General features: G+C 46.9%; 1 protein-coding gene across 1 annotated transcript in view; it reads left to right on the forward strand.

The window, feature by feature from the left end:
* The window catches only part of LOC118369993 (bromodomain adjacent to zinc finger domain protein 2B-like), a 95,079-nt gene that overhangs the window by 54,698 nt on the left and 20,669 nt on the right, over positions 1 to 19,712 (forward strand). Inside the window, 6 exon segments of the mRNA XM_052488603.1 lie at positions 7,708 to 7,878; positions 17,204 to 17,413; positions 17,643 to 17,731; positions 17,734 to 17,800; positions 18,671 to 18,876; positions 19,393 to 19,626. Coding sequence (XP_052344563.1) covers positions 7,710 to 7,878; positions 17,204 to 17,413; positions 17,643 to 17,731; positions 17,734 to 17,800; positions 18,671 to 18,876; positions 19,393 to 19,626 — 975 coding nt within the window. The 5' untranslated portion in view covers positions 7,708 to 7,709.

Raw genomic sequence — 19,712 nt, forward strand, 5'->3', positions numbered from 1 at the left:
ATGAATCTTTTTTTAAATTTTGTGTCAAATTGCTTTTTTTTTTTTGGTGAACCATTTCTTAGGGGACCAATTGACACATGAAATGAACACGACAATGATGCTTACAGTGAATGTATGTGTGTGTGTTGAAGTGGTATGAAGTGTATAATTCTTCCACAGATCAAAATGACATGTTATAAATGTCAGGTATCGAGTATTACCGCCTGTTACAGCCCAGCCACGTCCCTGGATATCTATTTTGCTGTGACATTTTCCTAGTCTTCTTGTCTACCTGAATGTAGCAGCTTTGTCCCATTTATGGTCCTTCTCGCACCAATTGAATGTAATTGAATAATGATCAGTAATAGGATCAACACAGTTGATGGAGCCTGGGGGAAGAAGCAGTGCAGAGTAGATGATTTAAAACTGAACACGGGTAGGAACCAGGAAGAGTATATGTCATGTATAGTAACAGCCAAGTGTTATTATCCCTAACAAGAGCTGGCTTGCCTCTCTCTGTGTCCGTGTCTTTATGGTGTTTGTTCGTTGTGGAGCGAGCACACACACACACACACACACACACACACACACACACACACACACACACACACACACACACACACACACACACACACACACACATTGCTTTTCTCTCCCTGCATTATGGAGTCCTCTAAATATATCCGGTTTGGGGCAGATCTGAATGTGCTGCGACGGGCGGTAATGAGGGAGAGATTGGCTTGTGGAGAGAGAGAGCAGAGGGTGGAAGAATAACAAATTCATCAGGACTGAATCACTCACTGAGAGAGCTGCCTGTCTGCCTGCGTTGGGCTTTGGTGTGGCTAATGATCTTAAGACCCCACAAGGTTTCCATGGAGGCATATTTGACGATGGCTCTATATGTAAATTGAGCAACATTTCGCCAATTATTGCTTAGGTGGGTAGAGATGTTTGCTACATAGGCCTGCTTGTCAGCACCTACCTACCCTTCCTTTCTCTTTCAAAAAGCAGCCCGAGAGAAAAATAATTTCCGCTTCCCTAAACGACAGAGGAAACACATTTCCCATCTTATTCCGGGTGCTGTTGACGTGCCGGGAGACATAGTCCTACTGTAGGTTAGCTGCCCCTTTTAGAGGGTGTGTGTGAGAAATGTCAGTCTATCTGTGTGGCGTGTAGAATGTAACGCTCCTCCCTGCAGGCCGTTGCGCTTCCAGGAGGGACTCGGGTCCAGCCTAGTGGGCTGAAGGACTTGTTTCTCCTCACTGAGATACGTTGCCATATTTACATTTTGAGTCATTCAGCAGACACTCTTTTATCCAGAGCGACGTACAGCATTCATTTTAAGATAGCTAGGTGGGACACACATATCACAGTCATAGTAAGTACATTTTTACTCAATACAGTAGCAATCAGCAAATACAGAGCTAGGTGGGGCAGTTTTAGTTCACAATAGGCTTTTACATTTTTTTATTGTATAAAGGGGGGTTGGAAGGGGGTGCTGTTGGGTTATTTAAGACACTCTTTTAAAGGAATAGATAGGACTGGTACAAAATGTAGGCCCCTGTCAAATTCTCTCCAGTCAATGTAAGTTATACTGAGTTGAGTTTAGTTGTAGGCGAGCAGAGCAAGTTCTAGCTGTGACAGTTCTGTCACAGACAGAAGCTTGACATCTAACAAAAGTGACAAGCTCAGCTACCCCTCTCTTCAGTGGTTTCCATCCCGGGCCCAAAATCACATTATTGTCACTGAAAACCACAGCGCAGATTGCAGTGGGAGTGTAGAATCCGGCTGCTCGCCTGCGTGTTTATGACTGTGAATCAAGTCTTTCAGTACAGGAGGACTGAGCGGTTTTTCCCTGTCGGCGTGTTATTGCCCTGACAGTCACCACTAGTGGCCGTTCAGCGGGGTTGGGCTCTGGTGATCTAAAAGCAGTCCGTGGATTGGCTGCAACAGTACGGGAAGGATACCGCTGCCAAGGTGGTGCAATGGGTTGAGAGATGTTGCCCTTCCCGACATGCCCCGCTCTGCCATCTGTCACTGGGCGGGTGTGCAAAAAAGGGGCGGGGTTTAAAGAGCAGACTGTGGCCACTTAACAGTCAACACACACAGGGGCATTGTGCGGTGTGCCCATTGGCTCAACTGTCCTAGGCTATGTCACTGTTGTTACCCATCATCATGGTGTCTGTCTGATGCTGTCAGTGCTGTGACTCAGTAGTCTGGTAATAGTTTGAGGTTTAACCGGGGACAAAGGCCATGGCTTCCTGTTGGCAGTATGTCACTTCCTGCCTAGTGGTAGTGTGTGTAGGCGGGGTAGGGAGGGGATCTGAGTAGAACGATCTGGATTCGTTTGTGTCACTTAGTGTTTAGTGCAAACAAGACAGCCAAGAGTAAACACACACACACACCGTGAAAAGGTAAACAGTGGGGACTGAAATGTGCAAGGTGGGGTGTAGTGAGGAATATACTGGTAATTTCTCAGTCTGGGTTCATGACCTACCTACCTACCTACCTACCTACCTACCTACCTACCTACCTACCTACCTACCTACCTCTCTCTGTCTGTCACTGTCACTGTCTCTGTCTCTCTGTCACTCTCTCTGTCTCTCTGTCTCTCTGTCTCTCTGTCACTCTCTCTCACTCTCTCCTGAGATATTTAGTCAATGGAAAGTATAAAACGCCAGCAAGAAAACGTCTAGATGGAGTTTTAACCTATTTACAATAACATAACTTTTAGATCCACAATGAATAAAGAGGCTGAAAGAACGACATAATACGAGCGTCTACCAAACAGCAGTGAGTATACGTGCTCTGTCCCCAATCTCTCAAACTTTACTCTACCATTTCTGCCGCCCACATAGTGAAGTAAACGTCCCAAATGGCACCCTATTCCCTATACAGTGCACTACTTTTGACCAGAGCCCCACTATATAGGGAATAGCGTCCCGTCTGGGACGCAGCACAGAGCACTGCTTGCTGCAGGTTGCTCTGCTCTTTGTCGCATTAAAAGCCTCTAATTGTGTTGAACGAGGCCACGGGACACTGGCCATGGCGGGTGCCGAAGATGACACAGGAGCCGCCAGTATCACCAGGCAACCGTCGCACAGCGGAGCCCCAATGGAGCCCAGGGCCGGCTCCATGCTTCAGGAGGCCGCCTCCAGTTTCACATCTTACACATCCAGCCAATCAGTTTAACCAGTGTGTACAAGACAGGAAGATGCAACTACAGTAGCATTCATATCATGGCTAATTTTCACCTCATTCACTGTATGGATTTACAAGTGGGTTTTAGGCCCTTTATGATTGAGATGTTCTCTCTGGTGTGGAAATGACAGAGACAAGAATAAAGGTGTTTGTTGAATGCGGAGACGTGAGATGAAGAGGCAAAGATAGACACTACACTTAAGCGGCTGTAGGGGGAGAGAAACGGAGAGGATAGAAAGAGAGAGACGGAGGATCCGGGCCGAGAGGCAGGCAGGCAGTGTGTGATTGTGAATAGGGTTAAGACGTGGGGAATAATGCGTGTCCCCTCTCTCGCTCCCCTCCATTAGGGCGAGAGGAGACATTGTGTCCGCACTCTGATTACCGCTGATCCGTGCTGATGACTCTGTTGCCGGATTATCTCTGTTAGCATCGGCCATCTGTTACTGTGGGGGGAGAAGAAAGAGGCCGGGGGGAGAGAGAGACGCACGCTACCAGCAAGGGCCCAGCTCAGTCCTCCTTGGATTATGCAGCCATTTGACACACACACACACACACACACACACACACACACACACACACACACACACACACACACACACACACACACACACACACACACACACACACACACACACACACACACACACACAGGCCTCCCCTCTCACACACAGTAGAGAAGAGAGGGAGGGTCTTCTCCACTATAGCAGGGACATGCGAAGGCTGCTATCGAGGCCACATCCACTCATAAAAACCCAGCTAGCGAGCTGTTTATAGTCCCAGCAGATTTCCTGAAGGGCCATTCTTACCACCATTTGCAGCTTGTTTTGGCAGCTGAATGGTGTGTTGTATATGTGGACGTGACTGTGATTCTGCCGGGGTAACACATCTTATAAATCATTTGGAGGCTATTAGCATAAATCTCTCCTCTCGTAGCATCCGTGGCCTGCTGTTTGGTCTCAACGCAGCTCGCTGATTGGCTCGACGTTACCCAAGTCAAATTAATTTAGCCGTTCACGGAGATTACACCGCCCGCCTTATACCGCCACTGTGCGGCGCAGTTAATTACCTATAAAATCAAGCTAATTCTGATGCTAAATCCATTTTAATTTATCCTAATTAAGTCAGGATTGGATCCTTAAATACCTCGGCGGTCCATTATTGTTGCAATCATTGTTTGCTGCGTCAGGGGTTATTCTCTCCCCGCTCCAATCGTATGATTCTTAACAGATTTAATAGTACTAAGTGATCAGTTTGTTGTCGTGGACGTCGGAGTCAAAGGAAGAGGGACAGTCGTTTTGTCTCATGTGGGGGAGAAGAAGAATCCCTTGTCAGAGATGCTGTGTAAGATGAGATGAGGGGGAGGGTTGCTGCTTCTTCTTTTACCCCAGAAGGAATCGCTTTTTTAGAGGAAATCAATTCTCTTCCCGTCTTGGGGTTTTGACAGGCCGAGGCACAAGTGCAGATATTGAGAAATGACAGGAATGGTTTACACGCCGTCGTTCATCCCTGGTGGGGTTTGTTTCTGCGTTTCCTTCAGACAAAATGCCTTCTCGTTCTCTTTCCCCCTCTCTCGCTCTCTGTCTCGCTCTCTGTCTCTCTCTCTGTCTCTCTCTCTGTCTCTCTCTCTGTCTCTCTCTCTGTCTCGCTCTCTGTCTCTCTCTCTGTCTCTCTCTCTGTCTCTCTCTCTCTCTCTCTGTCTCTCTCTCTGTCTCTCTCTCTGTCTCTCTCTCTGTCTCTCTCTCTGTCTCTCTCTCTCTCTGTCTCTCTCTCTCTCGTCTCTGAATTGCCATTTGAAATCACACCGAATGATCCGCTCCATTGAATACCTGACACAAAATAAGCCCCCCGTCTCATTTTGTCGGAGAGATGAGCCGTTGTTTTTGCCATTTTTATCTGCGTTGTAAAACCTGATCTCCATCCGGCCGCTATTGATTGTCACCTGTTTATCTGAGATAATGGTGACAGCAGTGCAATGGCGAACCTAGTATTACACGCAGAGAGCAAAATGGATACGAACAATATTGATACAGATTTTCGCAAACCACGATCATTAAAAACGGAGGCTTATTGCTAAAACATGCATTTAAAAAAGAAGCCCCAAAAGGCCTAATGATTTGGATAAATGGACCTGTCGTGTCTGTGCATGAGAAACGGGTCCCTCCCGCTGACCCTTGACCTCTCTGGTAAATACACATGACCGTTGCTGTGTCCAAAATGACACCCTATTCCCTACACAGTCCACTACCTATGACCAGGGCCCATAGCACTCTGGTCAAAAGTAGTGCGCTACATAGGCAGTAGGGTGCAATCGGGGACACAGAACACGGCCCATATTTGCCACAGCGACAACTGAACCGGAATGGCCGCCCTGCAACAGTCCTCCTCCAGCACCACGCGCAGTAGCCAGGCAGCAGCCAGATCCCCAAGGATTGCAGCAGGTTTTCTTGTCATTTTGCGCCCGTCCTCGTCAGCGTAGCTCTTGGCTGATACTTGATATTCAGAGGATATCAGCTTTTGTCTCTGAGATCTAATCAGTGTCCCTGCGCCTGCTGCAGGGGAGAGAGAGAGGAGGGGGTCTAAGGGAGACTGTTTATGTGTAATGACACAATATGAAAGGCAGCCTGTAAAACACAATCTGCAAACTGCGCTTTTCAAGGGGATTCTCATACCTGGATTAGTGTCAGGCAAAGGGATGAAAACGGAAGGAGAGAGGAGAGAGTCAGGGGCTGTGTGATATGGGAGGGATTTTGTGGGTGTGTGCATGTGTGAGAGAGAGAGTGTGTGTGTGTGTGTGTGTGTGTGTGTGTGTGTGTGTGTGTGTGTGTGTGTGTGTGTGTGTGTGTGTGTGTGTGTGTGTGTGTGTGTGTGTGTGTGTGTACGCAGGTGCATGTGAGAGAGAGTGTGTGTGTGTGTGTGTACGCAGGTGCATGTGAGAGAGAGGGTGTGTACGCAGGTGCATGTGAGAGAGTGTGTGTGTACGCGTGTGTATGTGAGAGAGGGTGTGTGTGTGTGTTCTATCTGCCTGAATGTTTGTGTAGGAGAAGGTGGGTAGGAGGGAATAATGGAGTAGAAATAAGCGACAGTGGAAGCATCTAACCCCGCCGTTGCCTCTCGAGGTTTATTTGAGCCAGTGTTGTCAGTAATGCTAGTTCTCTATGAGGCTGTTAATGGACGGGAATACAGTAGTTCCACAGTGGAGAGAAGCCCATTGGGTCATAGAGGAGTCTTTGAAAGCCCGCTGTGTGTTTTGTACAAGGCTGAAAGAAAGTGGAACTGTGAAGGCTTTAGTTTGCCTACATCCACTGTGAGATGATGGAGGACTGTTTTACACTGCGAGAGGGAGGACTGTTTTACACGGTGTGTAAAGAGCTGTGAACACTTGTAAATCAAATAGAGCTTCACGCTTTGTGCATGTGTGAACTGTGTGTGTGAGAGAGAGAAAGTGAGTTTGTGGGTGTGGGTGTGTGTGTGTGTGTGTGTGTGTGTGTGTGTGTGTGTGTGTGTGTGTGTGTGTGTGTGTGTGTGAGAGAGAAAGTGAGTTTGTGTGTGTGTGTGTGTGAGAGAGAGAAAGTGAGTTTGTGTGTGTGTGAGAGAGAGAAAGTGAGTTTGAAATATTGTTCCGGGGAAGTAAGATGTGAAAGGGAGAGTGGCGGGCAACCGGGTGTGTGTGCTGGGGCGCTGAGTGTGTGTAGTGGGGCGCTGGGTGTGTGTAGTGGGGCGCTGGGTGTGTGTAGTGGGGCGCGGGGTGTGTGTAGTGGGGCGCTGGGTGTGTGTAGTGGGGCGCTGGGTGTGTGTGCTGGGCCTCTGGGTGTGTGTAGTGGGGCGCTGGGTGTGTGTAGTGGGGCGCTGAGTGTGTGTAGTGGGGCGCTGGGTGTGTGTGCTGGGGATCTGGGTGTGTGTAGTGGGGCGCTGGGTGTGTGTAGTGGGGCGCGGGGTGTGTGTAGTGGGGCGCGGGGTGTGTGTAGTGGGGCGCGGGGTGTGTGTAGTGGGGCGCTGGGTGTGTGTAGTGGGGCGCGGGGTGTGTGTAGTGGGGCGCGGGGTGTGTGTAGTGGGGCGCGGGGTGTGTGTAGAGGGGCGCTGGGTGTGTGTGCTGGGGCACTGGGTGTGTGTAGCGGGGCGCTGGGTGTGTGTAGCGGGGGCTGGGTGTGTGTAGCGGGCGCTGGGTGTGTGTAGCGGGCGCTGGGTGTGTGTAGCGGGACGCTGGGTGTGTGTAGCAGGGCGCTGGGTGTGTGTAGCTGGACGCTGGGTGTGTGTAGCGGGGCTCTGGGTGTGTGTAGCGGGGCGCTGGGTGTGTGTAGCGGGACTCTGGGTGTGTGTAGCGGGGCGCTGGGTGTGTGTAGCGGGCAGCTGGGTGTGTGTAGCGGGGCGCTGGGTGTGTGTAGCGGGGCTCTGGGTGTGTGTAGCGGGGCGCTGGGTGTGTGTAGCGGGGCTCTGGGTGTGTGTAGCGGGGCTCTGGGTGTGTGTGTTTTTCTCTTTCTTTTCTCTCCTCTGCTTTTGTAACGGTGCTGATTGGATTGTGTTTGACAGATATGGAGTCTGGAGAGCGGCTGGCCTCCCCCGCGCCCCCCACCGCTCGCACCTCCTCCCCTGCTGCCTCCTCCTCCTCTTCCTCCTCTTCGTCCTCCCCGGCTCCCCACTCCAAGAGCAGTCTGGCCCCCAGCCCTGCAGCCTCACTGGGATCTACCCTCAGCACCTCTGGTAAGACTGCTTCATCACTCTGTGCCGTGCATCACACACACACACGCATGGTCAACACCCTGTTAAGCTGCACATACAAATCCACAAAATCCACTATACACTTCCTAAAAATGCACCCAGAGACTGGTTTATGGAGAGACTGGTTTATGGAGAGACTGGTTTATAGAGAGACTGGTTTATGGAGAGACTGGTTTATGGAGAGACTGGTTTATGGAGAGACTGGTTTATGGAGAGACTGGTTTATGGAGAGACTGGTTTACGGAGAGACCGGTTTACGGAGAGACCGGTTTACGGAGAGACAGGTTTACGGAGAGACAGGTTTACGGAGAGACCGGTTTACGGAGAGGCAGGTTTACGGAGAGGCAGGTTTACGGAGAGGCAGGTTTACGGAGAGGCAGGTTTACGGAGAGGCAGGTTTACGGAGAGGCAGGTTTACGGAGAGGCAGGTTTACGGAGAGGCAGGTTTACGGAGAGGCCGGTTTACGGAGAGACAGGTTTACGGAGAGACAGGTTTACGGAGAGACCGGTTTACGGAGAGGCAGGTTTACGGAGAGGCAGGTTTACGGAGAGGCAGGTTTACGGAGAGGCAGGTTTACGGAGAGGCAGGTTTACGGAGAGGCAGGTTTACGGAGAGGCAGGTTTTACGGAGAGACTGGTTTACGGAGAGGCCGGTTTACGGAGAGGCCGGTTTACGGAGAGGCCGGTTTAACGGAGAGGCCGGTTTACGGAGAGGCCGGTTTAACGGAGAGACTGGTTTACGGAGAGGCAGGTTTTACGGAGAGACTGGTTTACGGAGAGGCAGGTTTACGGAGAGGCCAGTTTACATATATATTATATTTCTACTTCCCCATTAATAACCACTGTCTGCACTTATAGAATAGAACAACTCCTCAATAACTAATGTCAAGGATATTAGCTGTGCACTGTGTAATGAGTGGCCTAGAAACTAAAAACCCCTCATGATTCACCTTTTAACTCAAGGTTCTCCTTTTTTCAACACGAGGAAGGATGAGTTTAATGCGTTGCTGACTTCCCCCCAGTATTAATTATGTAGTTATTGTTAGGCCTGTGAAAACACCTTTTCTCCCAGACTCTGCCTTCCTCTGACAGCTTGGGTTGCTGCTGAAAAGCTGCTGCATTAATGAAGCCCAAACAATTAGAAAGCCTCTTTTGTGTAATATGGAACACACACACACACAAACACAAACACACACACACACACACACACGTCTCCTGACAACCTCTTGCTATGTGGCTGCATCACTGATTTGTGTGTGTGTGTGTGTGCGTGCGTGCGTGTGTGCGTGTGTGTCTCAGGCAGTGCCTGCGTGATTTAACATGTCTGTCAGCCACTCAGTGTCTTCGTGCCAGCTCCAAACACCCAAACCCTTTCTCTGCATTCTAATTGTGTTCTCAGAGCCATTATGCAGCATGAGGAACACACACACACACACACACACACACACACACACACACACACACACACACACACACACACACACACACACACACACACACACACACACACACACACACACACACACACACACACACACACACACACACACACACACAGGAGTCGACAGATCACACTGACCAGCAAGTAGCATGCAAATGTAACACTGCAGTAGTTGTGTTGTCTCTCTTTCATGATAAGAAAAATGACAAAATAAAGCCCCCAGTATTTCTCTCTCTCCTCTCCCCCGTGTGTCTCCAATGAACAGCCATTAGGCCGTCTTCTCATGCATTATACATTGCCCATATCCCTCTGCGCCATAACCTGTACTCAGATTGTCTAGATAAGTGATTTTGGGCCGAGCGTCAAATGAAATGCTGAGAGGCAGGCTTCTAGCTCTGAAGTTGTGCCGAGCTTGATCAAGCCAAGCAAGAGTTCTTTCATATGAGACGTCTTGTTCCCGCGCGGAGCGGGAGGATGATTTATATTAATTATGAATGATATATACTATACATATTATATACCTACTGATGGCAAGGGGCGGCAGGTAGCCTACCAGTAACAGAAAGGTTGCTGGATCGAATCCCCAAGCTGACAAGGTAAAAATCTGTCGTTCTGCCCCTGAACAAGGCAGTTAACACGCTGTTCCCTGGTAGGCCTTCATTGTAAATAAGAATTTGTTCTCAACTGACTTCCCTGGTTAAAAATGTTTTTGAAATGCTTAAGTTGAGTGCAGAGCCTCCCACCACTAGCAAATCCCCAATTGTTAGTCTACATTGTTTTAGGCCTACTAGTTGTTAGTCTACATTGTTTTAGGCCTACTAGTTGTTAGTCTACATTGTTTTAGGCCTACTAGTTGTTAGTCTACATTGTTTTAGGCCTACTAGTTGTTAGTCTACATTGTTTTAGGCCTACTAGTTGTTAGTCTACATTGTTTTAGGCCTACTAGTTGTTAGTCTACATTGTTTTAGGCCTACTAGTTGTTAGTCTACATTGTTTTAGGCCTACTAGTTGTTAGTCTACATTGTTTTAGGCCTACTAGTTGTTAGTCTACATTGTTTTAGGCCTACTAGTTGTTAGTCTACATTGTTTTAGGCCTACTAGTTGTTAGTCTACATTGTTTTAGGCCTACTAGTTGTTAGTCTACATTGTTTTAGGCCTACTAGTTGTTAGTCTACATTGTTTTAGGCCTACTAGTTGTTAGTCTACATTGTTTTAGGCCTACTAGTTGTTAGTCTACATTGTTTTAGGCCTACTAGTTGTTAGTCTACATTGTTTTAGGCCTACTAGTTGTTAGTCTACATTGTTTTAGGCCTACTAGTTGTTAGTCTACATTGTTTTAGGCCTACTAGTTCTTAGTCTACATTGTTTTAGGCCTACTAGTTGTTAGTCTACATTGTTTTAGGCCTACTAGTTGTTAGTCTACATTGTTTTAGGCCTACTAGTTGTTAGTCTACATTGTTTTAGGCCTACTAGTTGTTAGTCTACATTGTTTTAGGCCTACTAGTTGTTAGTCTACATTGTTTTAGGCCTACTAGTTGTTAGTCTACATTGTTTTAGGCCTACTAGTTGTTAGTCTACATTGTTTTAGGCCTACTAGTTCTTAGTCTACATTGTTTTAGGCCTACTAGTTGTTAGTCTACATTGTTTTAGGCCTACTAGTTCTTAGTCTACATTGTTTTAGGCCTACTAGTTGTTAGTCTACATTGTTTTAGGCCTACTAGTTGTTAGTCTACATTGTTTTAGGCCTACTAGTTGTTAGTCTACATTGTTTTAGGCCTACTAGTTGTTAGTCTACATTGTTTTAGGCCTACTAGTTGTTAGTCTACATTGTTTTAGACCTACTAGTTGAATGGCTTTTACATGTAGTTCGTTCCACCGTTATGTTTTTGTTTCATGCATTGCAGTAGTTTTTCATTTCTCCTAGCCTGACGTACAGTACTCGTTCAACACACTTTTAAATCTATTGGAATGTGATGGAAAAGGTCAATTCATCCTCCTGCCACCTACACTAGTCACAATTAAAGGAATAGCCACTCTGTGTTAATGGGACATGTGACGTCAGATTCGGTAACTAGGAGCCATTTTAACAGTCATAACACTCCTCTATTGTCATATGAAAGCCGTTGGAACTATCTGTTGTTGTTGAGGTATCAGGAGATCAGAGAGAGAGAGGAATTCATTCAAGGTCTTTTGCCAACCTGCCAATACCACTTGAGAGAAAGATTGAAGAAATCTCAGATGAGCAAGAACAGTGGTGGAATGAGATGGGGGGGCTTGCAGTGTGTCATTGATGAGGATATCACTTTGAAAAAGCCCGGGCGCATGTAGAACTCTTTCCTACTGGGATCGGCTCACGGATGCAATTAACTTTAAATCTGTCCATGGAAATGTGATTGACTGCAACAAACAACAAATTAATCCCCCTTCGGCTAGCATCCTCCGAACACAGAGAAAAAAAAGGCCCGGCGCTTTTTTAGAATGCAGTTGTGTTTGTCAGAGAGAGTGGAGGAGGAGGGTGGAGGAGAGAGAGAGAGAGGATATCAGGTAATCCTGTATTTCTGCTCGGCTGCTCGCTTCTCTCCAAATTTCTGATTTAATTATTCTCCAGCTGGAAGCGCATTAATATTGAAAAGGCATTTGCAGATGTCACTCTGTTGCTCGGGGAAGGTCGGTCGAGGCGAGAGTGACAGGCGGGGTTTTGGCGGGAGGGAGACGCGACGGAAGTGGCTGCTTGCTGCTGGCCTTTCGGGGGTTATGTTTTGTATTTTCAGTCATTTGTCTCCGTATCCGCTAGCTGACTTTGGCACGGCAAGGCACTCCATATTCAGCATATTCTAATGAAGTACACAAGGTATTTCTCTTCTCTGTCGTGGGCGCAGCAGACTAGGGCCTTGAAGCCGGCTCAAAGGGCATTTTCTCATGTGTCACCACACCACTCTGCCTCTGGCACACTGGCTGGCACTCTTTGTTTCCCTCCCCACCTCCCACTGAGCATTTCAACTCCACTTCCCACAGGCAAATAAACATTTTTATTAACCTATTATGATTTTGAAGATATCTTCCTCAATCTCCGTGGATTCCATATTACTGGTTTACAATATGGAGATAGCATTTAGGCCATTTTAGGAATCTGCCTCTAGGGAAATTACACCTTTACATTTCATTAGTCCTGAATTGCTGCTGAAAAGATGCTCCCAGTATTAGGCCTACAGTACCCTTGTGCATTTTATGATATTGTAGGTACACAGTCCGGCTTAATGTCGAAGAGTTGGAGCGTGAACCCTTTCCTCTCTTCTGTAAGTGAGAGCTTCTAATTTAAAAAACAAATGTTTTCAGAGATAAGTCTCTCACTGTTGCCGCCTGTTATAGACCCCCCCCCCTCAGCTCCCAGCTGTGCCCTGGACACCATATGTGAATTGATTCCCCCTCATCTATCCTCAGAGTTCGTTCTGTTAGGTGACCTAAATTGGGATACGCTTAACACCCCGACAGTCCTACAATCTAAGCTAGATGCCATCAATCTCACACACATTATCAAGGAACCCACCAGGTACAACCCAAAATCCGTAAACATGGGCACCCTCATACCCTCATTATCCTGACCAACTTCCAAATACACCTCTGCTGTTTTCAATCAGGTTCTCAGCGATCACTGCATCATTGCCTGCATCTTCTATGGGTCCGCGGTCAAACGACCACCCCATCACGGTCAAACGCTCCCTAAAACACTTTTGCGAGCAGGCCTTTCTAATCGACCTGGCCCGGGTATCCTGGAAGGATATCGACCTCATCCCGTCAGTCAAGGATGCCTGGTCCTTCTTTAAAAGTAATTTCCTCACCATCTTAAATAAGCAGGCCCCTTTCAACAAATGTAGAACTAAGAACAGATAGAGCCCTTGGTTCACTCCAGACCTGACTGCCCTTGATAAGCATAAAACATCCTGTGGCAGACTGCAATAGCATCGAATAGTCCCCGCAATATGCAACTGTTCAGGGAAGTCAGGAACCAATACACGCAGTCAGTCATGAAAGCAAAGGTTACTCCAAAAGGTTTTGGGACACTGTAAAGTCCATGGAGAATAAGAGCACCTCCTCCCAGCTGCCCTCTGCACTGAGGCTAGGTAACACTGTCACCACCGATAAATACACAATAATCGAGAATTTGAAAAAGCATTTCTCTACGTCTGGCCATGCTTTCCTCCTGGCTACCCCAACCCCGGGCAACAGCTCTGCACCCCCTGTAGCTACTTGCCCAAACTTCCCCAGCGTCTCCTTCACCCAAATCCAGATAGTAGATGTTCTGAAAGAGCTGCAAAACCTGGACCCGTACAAATCAGCTGGGTTAGACAATCTGGACCCTCTCTTTCTAAAATGATCTGCCGCCATTGTTGCAATCCCTATTACCAGTCTGTTCAACCTCTCTTTCCTATCATCCGAGATCCCTAAAGATTGGAAATCTGCCACAGTCATCCCCCTCTTCAAAGGGGGGGACACTCTAGACCCAAACTGTTATAGACCTATGTCCATCCTGTCCATCCTCTAAAGTCTTCGAAAGCCAAGTTAATAAACAGATCACTGACCATTTCGAACCGCACCTTCTCCATTGTGCAATCCGGTTTCCGAGCTGGTCACGGGTGCACCTCAGCCACGCTCAAGGTACTAAACGATATCATAACCGCCATCAATAAAAGATTGTACTGTGCAGCTGCCTTCATCGACCTGGCCAAGGCTTTCGACTCTGTCAATCAATCACCGTATTCTTCTCGTATTCTTACCTTGGTTTCTCAAATTACTGCCTCGCCTGGTTCACCAACTACTTCTCAGACAGAGTTCAGTGTGTCAAATCGGAGGGCCTGTTGTCCGGACTTCTGGCAGTCTCACAGGGCTCAATTCTCGGGCCGACTCTTTTCTCTGTATATATATCAACGATGTCGCTCTTGCTGCGGGTGATTCCCTGATCTGGCCCTTCTTTGGACACTGTGTTAACAAACCTCCAAACGAGCTTCAATGCCATACAACACTCCTTCTGTGGCCTCCAACTACTCTTAAATGCTAGTAAAATTAAATGCATGCTTTTCAACCATTCGCTGCCCACACCCGCCTGCCCGACTAGCATCACTACTCTGGACGGTTCTGACTTAGAATATGTGGACAACTACAATTACCTAGGTGGCTGGCTAGACTGTAAACTCTCCTTCCAGACTCATATTAAACATCTCCAATCCAAAATTACATCTAGAATCGGCTTTCTATTCCACAACAAAGCCTCCTTCACTCAAGCCGCCAAACATACCCTAGTAAAACTGACTATCTTACCGATCCTTGACTTCGGCGATGTCATTTACAAAATAGCCTCCAACACTCTACTCAGCAAACTGGATGCAGTCTATCACAGTGACATCCGTTTTGTCACCAAAGCCCCACCTCCCACCCACCACTGCAACCTGTATGCTCTAGTGTTGGCCCTCGCTGTATGCTCTGTATGCTCTAGTCAGCTAGCACGTGCTCCAGCAGGTATATCTCACTGGTCATCCCCAAAGCCAACACCTCCTTTGGCCGCCTTTCCTTCCAGTTCTCTGTTTCCAATGACTGGAACGAATTGCAAAAATTGCTGAAGCTGGAGATTTATATTTCCCTCACTAACTTTAAACATCAGCTATCTGAGCAGCTAACCGATCGCTGCAGCTGTACATAGCCCATCTGTAAATAGCCCATCCATTCTAGCTACCTCATCCCCATATTGTTTTTATTTACTTTTCTGCTCTTTTGCACACCAGTATTTCTACTTGCACATCATAATCTGCACATCTATCACTCCAGTGTTAATTTGCTAAATTGTAATGACTTACTACTATGGCCTATTTATCGCCATACCTCCTCACTCCATTAGTACACAAGGTACATATACTATCTTTTTTTCCTATTGTGTTATTGACTGTATGTTTGTTTATTCCATGTGTAACTCTGTGTTGTTGTTTGTGTCACACTGCTTTGCTTTATCTTGGCCAGGTCGCAGTTGTAAATGAGAACTTGTTCTCAACTAGCCTAACTGGTTAAATAAAGGTGCAATTTAAAAAATTAAATAAAAAAAGATAATCTAATTGTAACTCAGGCTTAACGAACCAGACAGTGATGTTATGTAATATGATGTTATATGGACATTTTAATTCGATTCCCTTGATCATCTCAGCAATTTAGCCTCTACATTGTATTTTCACTTCATGCTCCCAGCATCACTATATCGTTGAATATATATAGCTGTTTTAGGGCACTCAAAATGAAAGTACTTTAGCTTAGGCCTAATTATGTTTAGTCTTTGTTTTTTTTCTCTCACTTATGACAGCCAGATAGGCAGGCGCAAATGTTCTGGTTCTTTTCTGTGCGCCTCAACTCCATCATCTGATTCTGTAGAATTTTGGGGCATCACACTCACACAGCACTCACTGGGCGTGTTGTAGGTTGACATTTTCACAAGCTCGGTGAATAACACTTTACATCGCCTGTCATCACTTTTTATGCATACATATTACCTGGCTCAAAGAGAGCTAGTCTTCGTCCCGCCGCAGCCCCCCTCCCTCCCTCTACCAGCCTCTCTTTTTCTCACCCTTCTGTAATGGAAATTGAATTTGCATGAAATCTGCTCAGACCAAATTGCATCTGACTGTGCGAGGAGACAACGCGCTCCGGTTGCCCTGCCAGAAATGATTGTACTCAGGTTTAGGGGAAAGCTTGATGGCGATCATGTTGAAGTATTCCTCTTTTTTTGGGGGGGGGGGGACAATGTGCTGCTGAAATTTAAATAAAAAAAGGTTTGGAGGAAAGTATTAGGAACAGGCTCTCTCAAACACCACACCACTGACGTATTGAAGGACCGCGACTCGCTTGTTATTCGGTCTACCACTGATTTAGCCTATTTGAGCTCCTTTAATTTGCGTGGTGACTGATATAATGGAGTAGCGAGGAAGGATCAGTGCTATACAGTACCTGTAGAAACACTTGTCCCGCTGCTCAGCCCGCATCCGTTTCAAGTTTCTTGGTAGATAAAAAATCTAATACTTATGCAAATTTCTCACGTTAAATATATTTAAAAAATGTATCTGCCCCTGAGAACATTCTCTTTGTAGCCTAATTTAACAAATCAGCTCCTCCTCAGAAAATATCATATGAATTGTCGACTGCTATCGCTCTTTTTGTCTTCTTCTCGCTCTCTCTCACCTACTGAAGTACAGCCTAGAACTCTGTCTATCTAGAACGTGCATGATGCGCATCTCCCCTCTGAGTAGTGTCTCTGTCTCAGTCACTCCGATCTGAGCTGCTCTGTTCTGTGTTTTCACAAGCATGGGTAATCCTGTCAAGCTCCAATCCAGGGCTATCTTTGTCCTTTACGCTGCCTAATGTCTTGTTGAATATACATAAAATATCATCTTACCCAGCAGAAAACCTGTAGGGGGAGAGGAGAAAACGTCATTAAACTTGAACACACAGAAGGGATGAATACCTAAGAAGCCAGCGAGTCAGGGTATTCCGAGAGCACGGCGAACCCTTGAGTCATCTCAGAATTCAATTCAGTTTATTTATACCCCAAACAGAAGCACACTGCCGATCAAATCAAACGTTATTCGTCACATGGTTTGTGAACAACAGTTGTGGACTAACAGTGATATGCTGACTCAGGGCCCTTCCCAAAAACGCAGAGAGAAAGAGAATAGAGAAATAATAGAACGTCAAACACGTGATAATAGAAGTAATAACAGATACACAATGAATAATGTGACAACTGCTGATGTGACTACTGAAGTCAAAAGGACTTAATAAGTACATTTGATGTATTATTATTATTATTCTGTTGTACTGTTTGTACATCAGGTCGTTTGTATGGGGTGATGAGCGACCAGCAGCCCTACACGTTGTCAAGTGCCTTCCCCCTGGTCAGCCACCCAGCCTTCGGCCTGTACACCACCAGCTCAGGACGCCCAGAGTTTGGAGGCCTGGGGTCGTTGGGGTCCCTGGGTTCTCTGGGGTCCTTGGGGATGTCTGCTGCTCTGGCCGCACATCCCCAGCTGGGAGCTCTGACAGGTAAGAGGAGGGGCCCGGGTGTGGGGCTTGGACAGGTGTAACATGACTCAGTCCAGGAGATTTACTTAACCTGAGCAGCAGATGGATGAAACAGCATGACAAATCAGTATTTAAGGGTGTGCTAACTTCTAATACTCTTTAGGCGATTGTAATTGATATACCGTACTGAACTTAGTGGATGAGACAGAATGACACTGATGTCCTCCTCTTCGTCCTCTCTCTCCATCAGAATGGTGGCGAGCAGCAGAGGCCCACAGTAGGGGGGCAGCAGCCTTCCTCCCGCCGTTCCTGGGCCTCCCCACAATGTTCACCCCCACATCCAGCAGAACCACAGCCCCCTGCAAGCCCCCTCCAGGACCCCCAGCAAAAACGGACAGGCCCCCAAAGGTACAGCTACGCCCATCCTTCTTACATTGAACCCTTCCGAGTGCTTCATTCTGACCTATACAGATAATAACAACTTAGAACAAAGGTGATAATTGCGACACTTCCTGTGCTCATAAGGGGAAAATATGTATTTTATTGTACCTGTATATTGGCACAGAGTGTGAAGAAGCGTCTCACACCTGTTCAAAAGCAGCAAATGATTTTACCGCCAGGAAATAAAAGGTACCCTTAAGAGGGTGAGGTATTTAAAGCGCAACGTTTTTTTACCCCTCTGGCAATTGCGAGAGATGTGAATGAATTAATCATTCCTGTAAGCAGGTGGTGGAAACTGTTCACAGGGATTAAGTGAGAGGCTCCCTAGTCTCGGCAGTCTCCGGCTCCGTGATGAGATTTCTCCCGTCGAGAACCTTATAATGACTTGCAGTCTCAGTTAATGGCGTATGTGCAGGCTTTTTTTTCTTCTTCTCTCTATCTTTTTCTCTCTTTCTCTCTCTCGCTCTCTCTCTCGCTCTTTCTTTCTCACACTCTCTCTCTCTCTTTCTCTCTCTCTCGCTCTTTCTTTCTCACACTCTCTCTTGCTCTCTGTCTCTCTCACTGTACCCTTTCTCTCTTAATCTACTTTCTTCATTTGATATTGCCTTCTCATTTATCTTTTATTATGTAAACCTCTCATGTTGTGCTCACGCCATGTTCAGCATGCCTAAATGAGGTACGCATTAAATCAATATTTTCGTAAGGCTTTTTATTCTCTTCCGCATTCAGAAGAACCCCAGATACTTCATTAGCGTTTTTACTCGCAATGTCTCGTTGCCCAGATGAGATTGAGATGCTGTGTAACGGTGTGCTGTGCCTCTTTCCGTGCGATTTCAGGGGTGAACGGGGCAGTGAACGGAAGTGGGGTCTCCTCCCCAACCATGCAGGGGTCTTACTCCATGAACGCGTCCCCATCGCTGGGTGCCTCCCAGGCTGTTAAGGGCCCCACCTCCAAGGCCAGGGGCCCCAGGAGCAGCCCTCACAGCCAGAGCCACACAGCAGAGCTACAGCTGGAGAAAGTACCCTGCAAACCTAAAGACAAGGTCAGCTCAATGATGTATTGGCTCTAGATCACTGATGACAACTTTGTGAAAATGATGCGCGCACTTCGACGTGGCCGGAAGCCATGTTGTTATGATTCTCAACGCTCAGATAGCTAGCAACGATGGCAAGAAGCCGCCATGTTTTAGGTAGCTCGTTTCAGCTCGTTGTATCTTGTTATTGATACCAAGAGTTGTTTTGACGGATTCCATGTCAATGCTAATATTGCAAAAAATCGATTGTGCTCATTATACAATTGTATAATTTGGAGATGAAATATAGTTTACATGTTGTTAACAGCCAAAGCCAGCTCTGCCTGTTTTGCCCCATAGTTGTGCATTCGTTGGTTTTGTTGCTAAAAGATAACCTGTCTATAGCTATAGTAAAGCCTGAAATATTTGACTTGGGGTCCGTTTTGGACGTTTTAAGTTTTCCATTTCCAGTTTAGAAACAACATTCAAATGGTTAAAATGTACACGGGGTGTTTTATTGATTGTCAGCTCTCTGCCTTAATTCAGAAGCCCAGTAAAAAGCCAGCAGAGGTCGCTGGGGTCAGTGACAGCGAATCAGGCTCTTCCTCGGACAGCTCCAGCGACGGAGCCATCAGCAGCGACCTGGAGGACCTCGGAGGGGAAGAGGACGACGACGATGATGACGACGACGATGATGATGAGGATGAGGAAGAGGAGGGAAAGAGCGAGGCGTGGAACTCTGAGAAGGAGAAGGCGAGGAGGACGAAGAAAAAAATGAAGGTACAGTGATAGTGAGTAGTACTGGTAGTGTGTAGTACTGGTAGTGAGTAGTACTGGTAGTGTGTAGTACTGGTAGTGTGTAGTAC

This window comes from Oncorhynchus keta, chromosome 30, assembly GCF_023373465.1.
Source record: "Oncorhynchus keta strain PuntledgeMale-10-30-2019 chromosome 30, Oket_V2, whole genome shotgun sequence".
Classification (NCBI taxonomy): domain Eukaryota; kingdom Metazoa; phylum Chordata; class Actinopteri; order Salmoniformes; family Salmonidae; genus Oncorhynchus; species Oncorhynchus keta.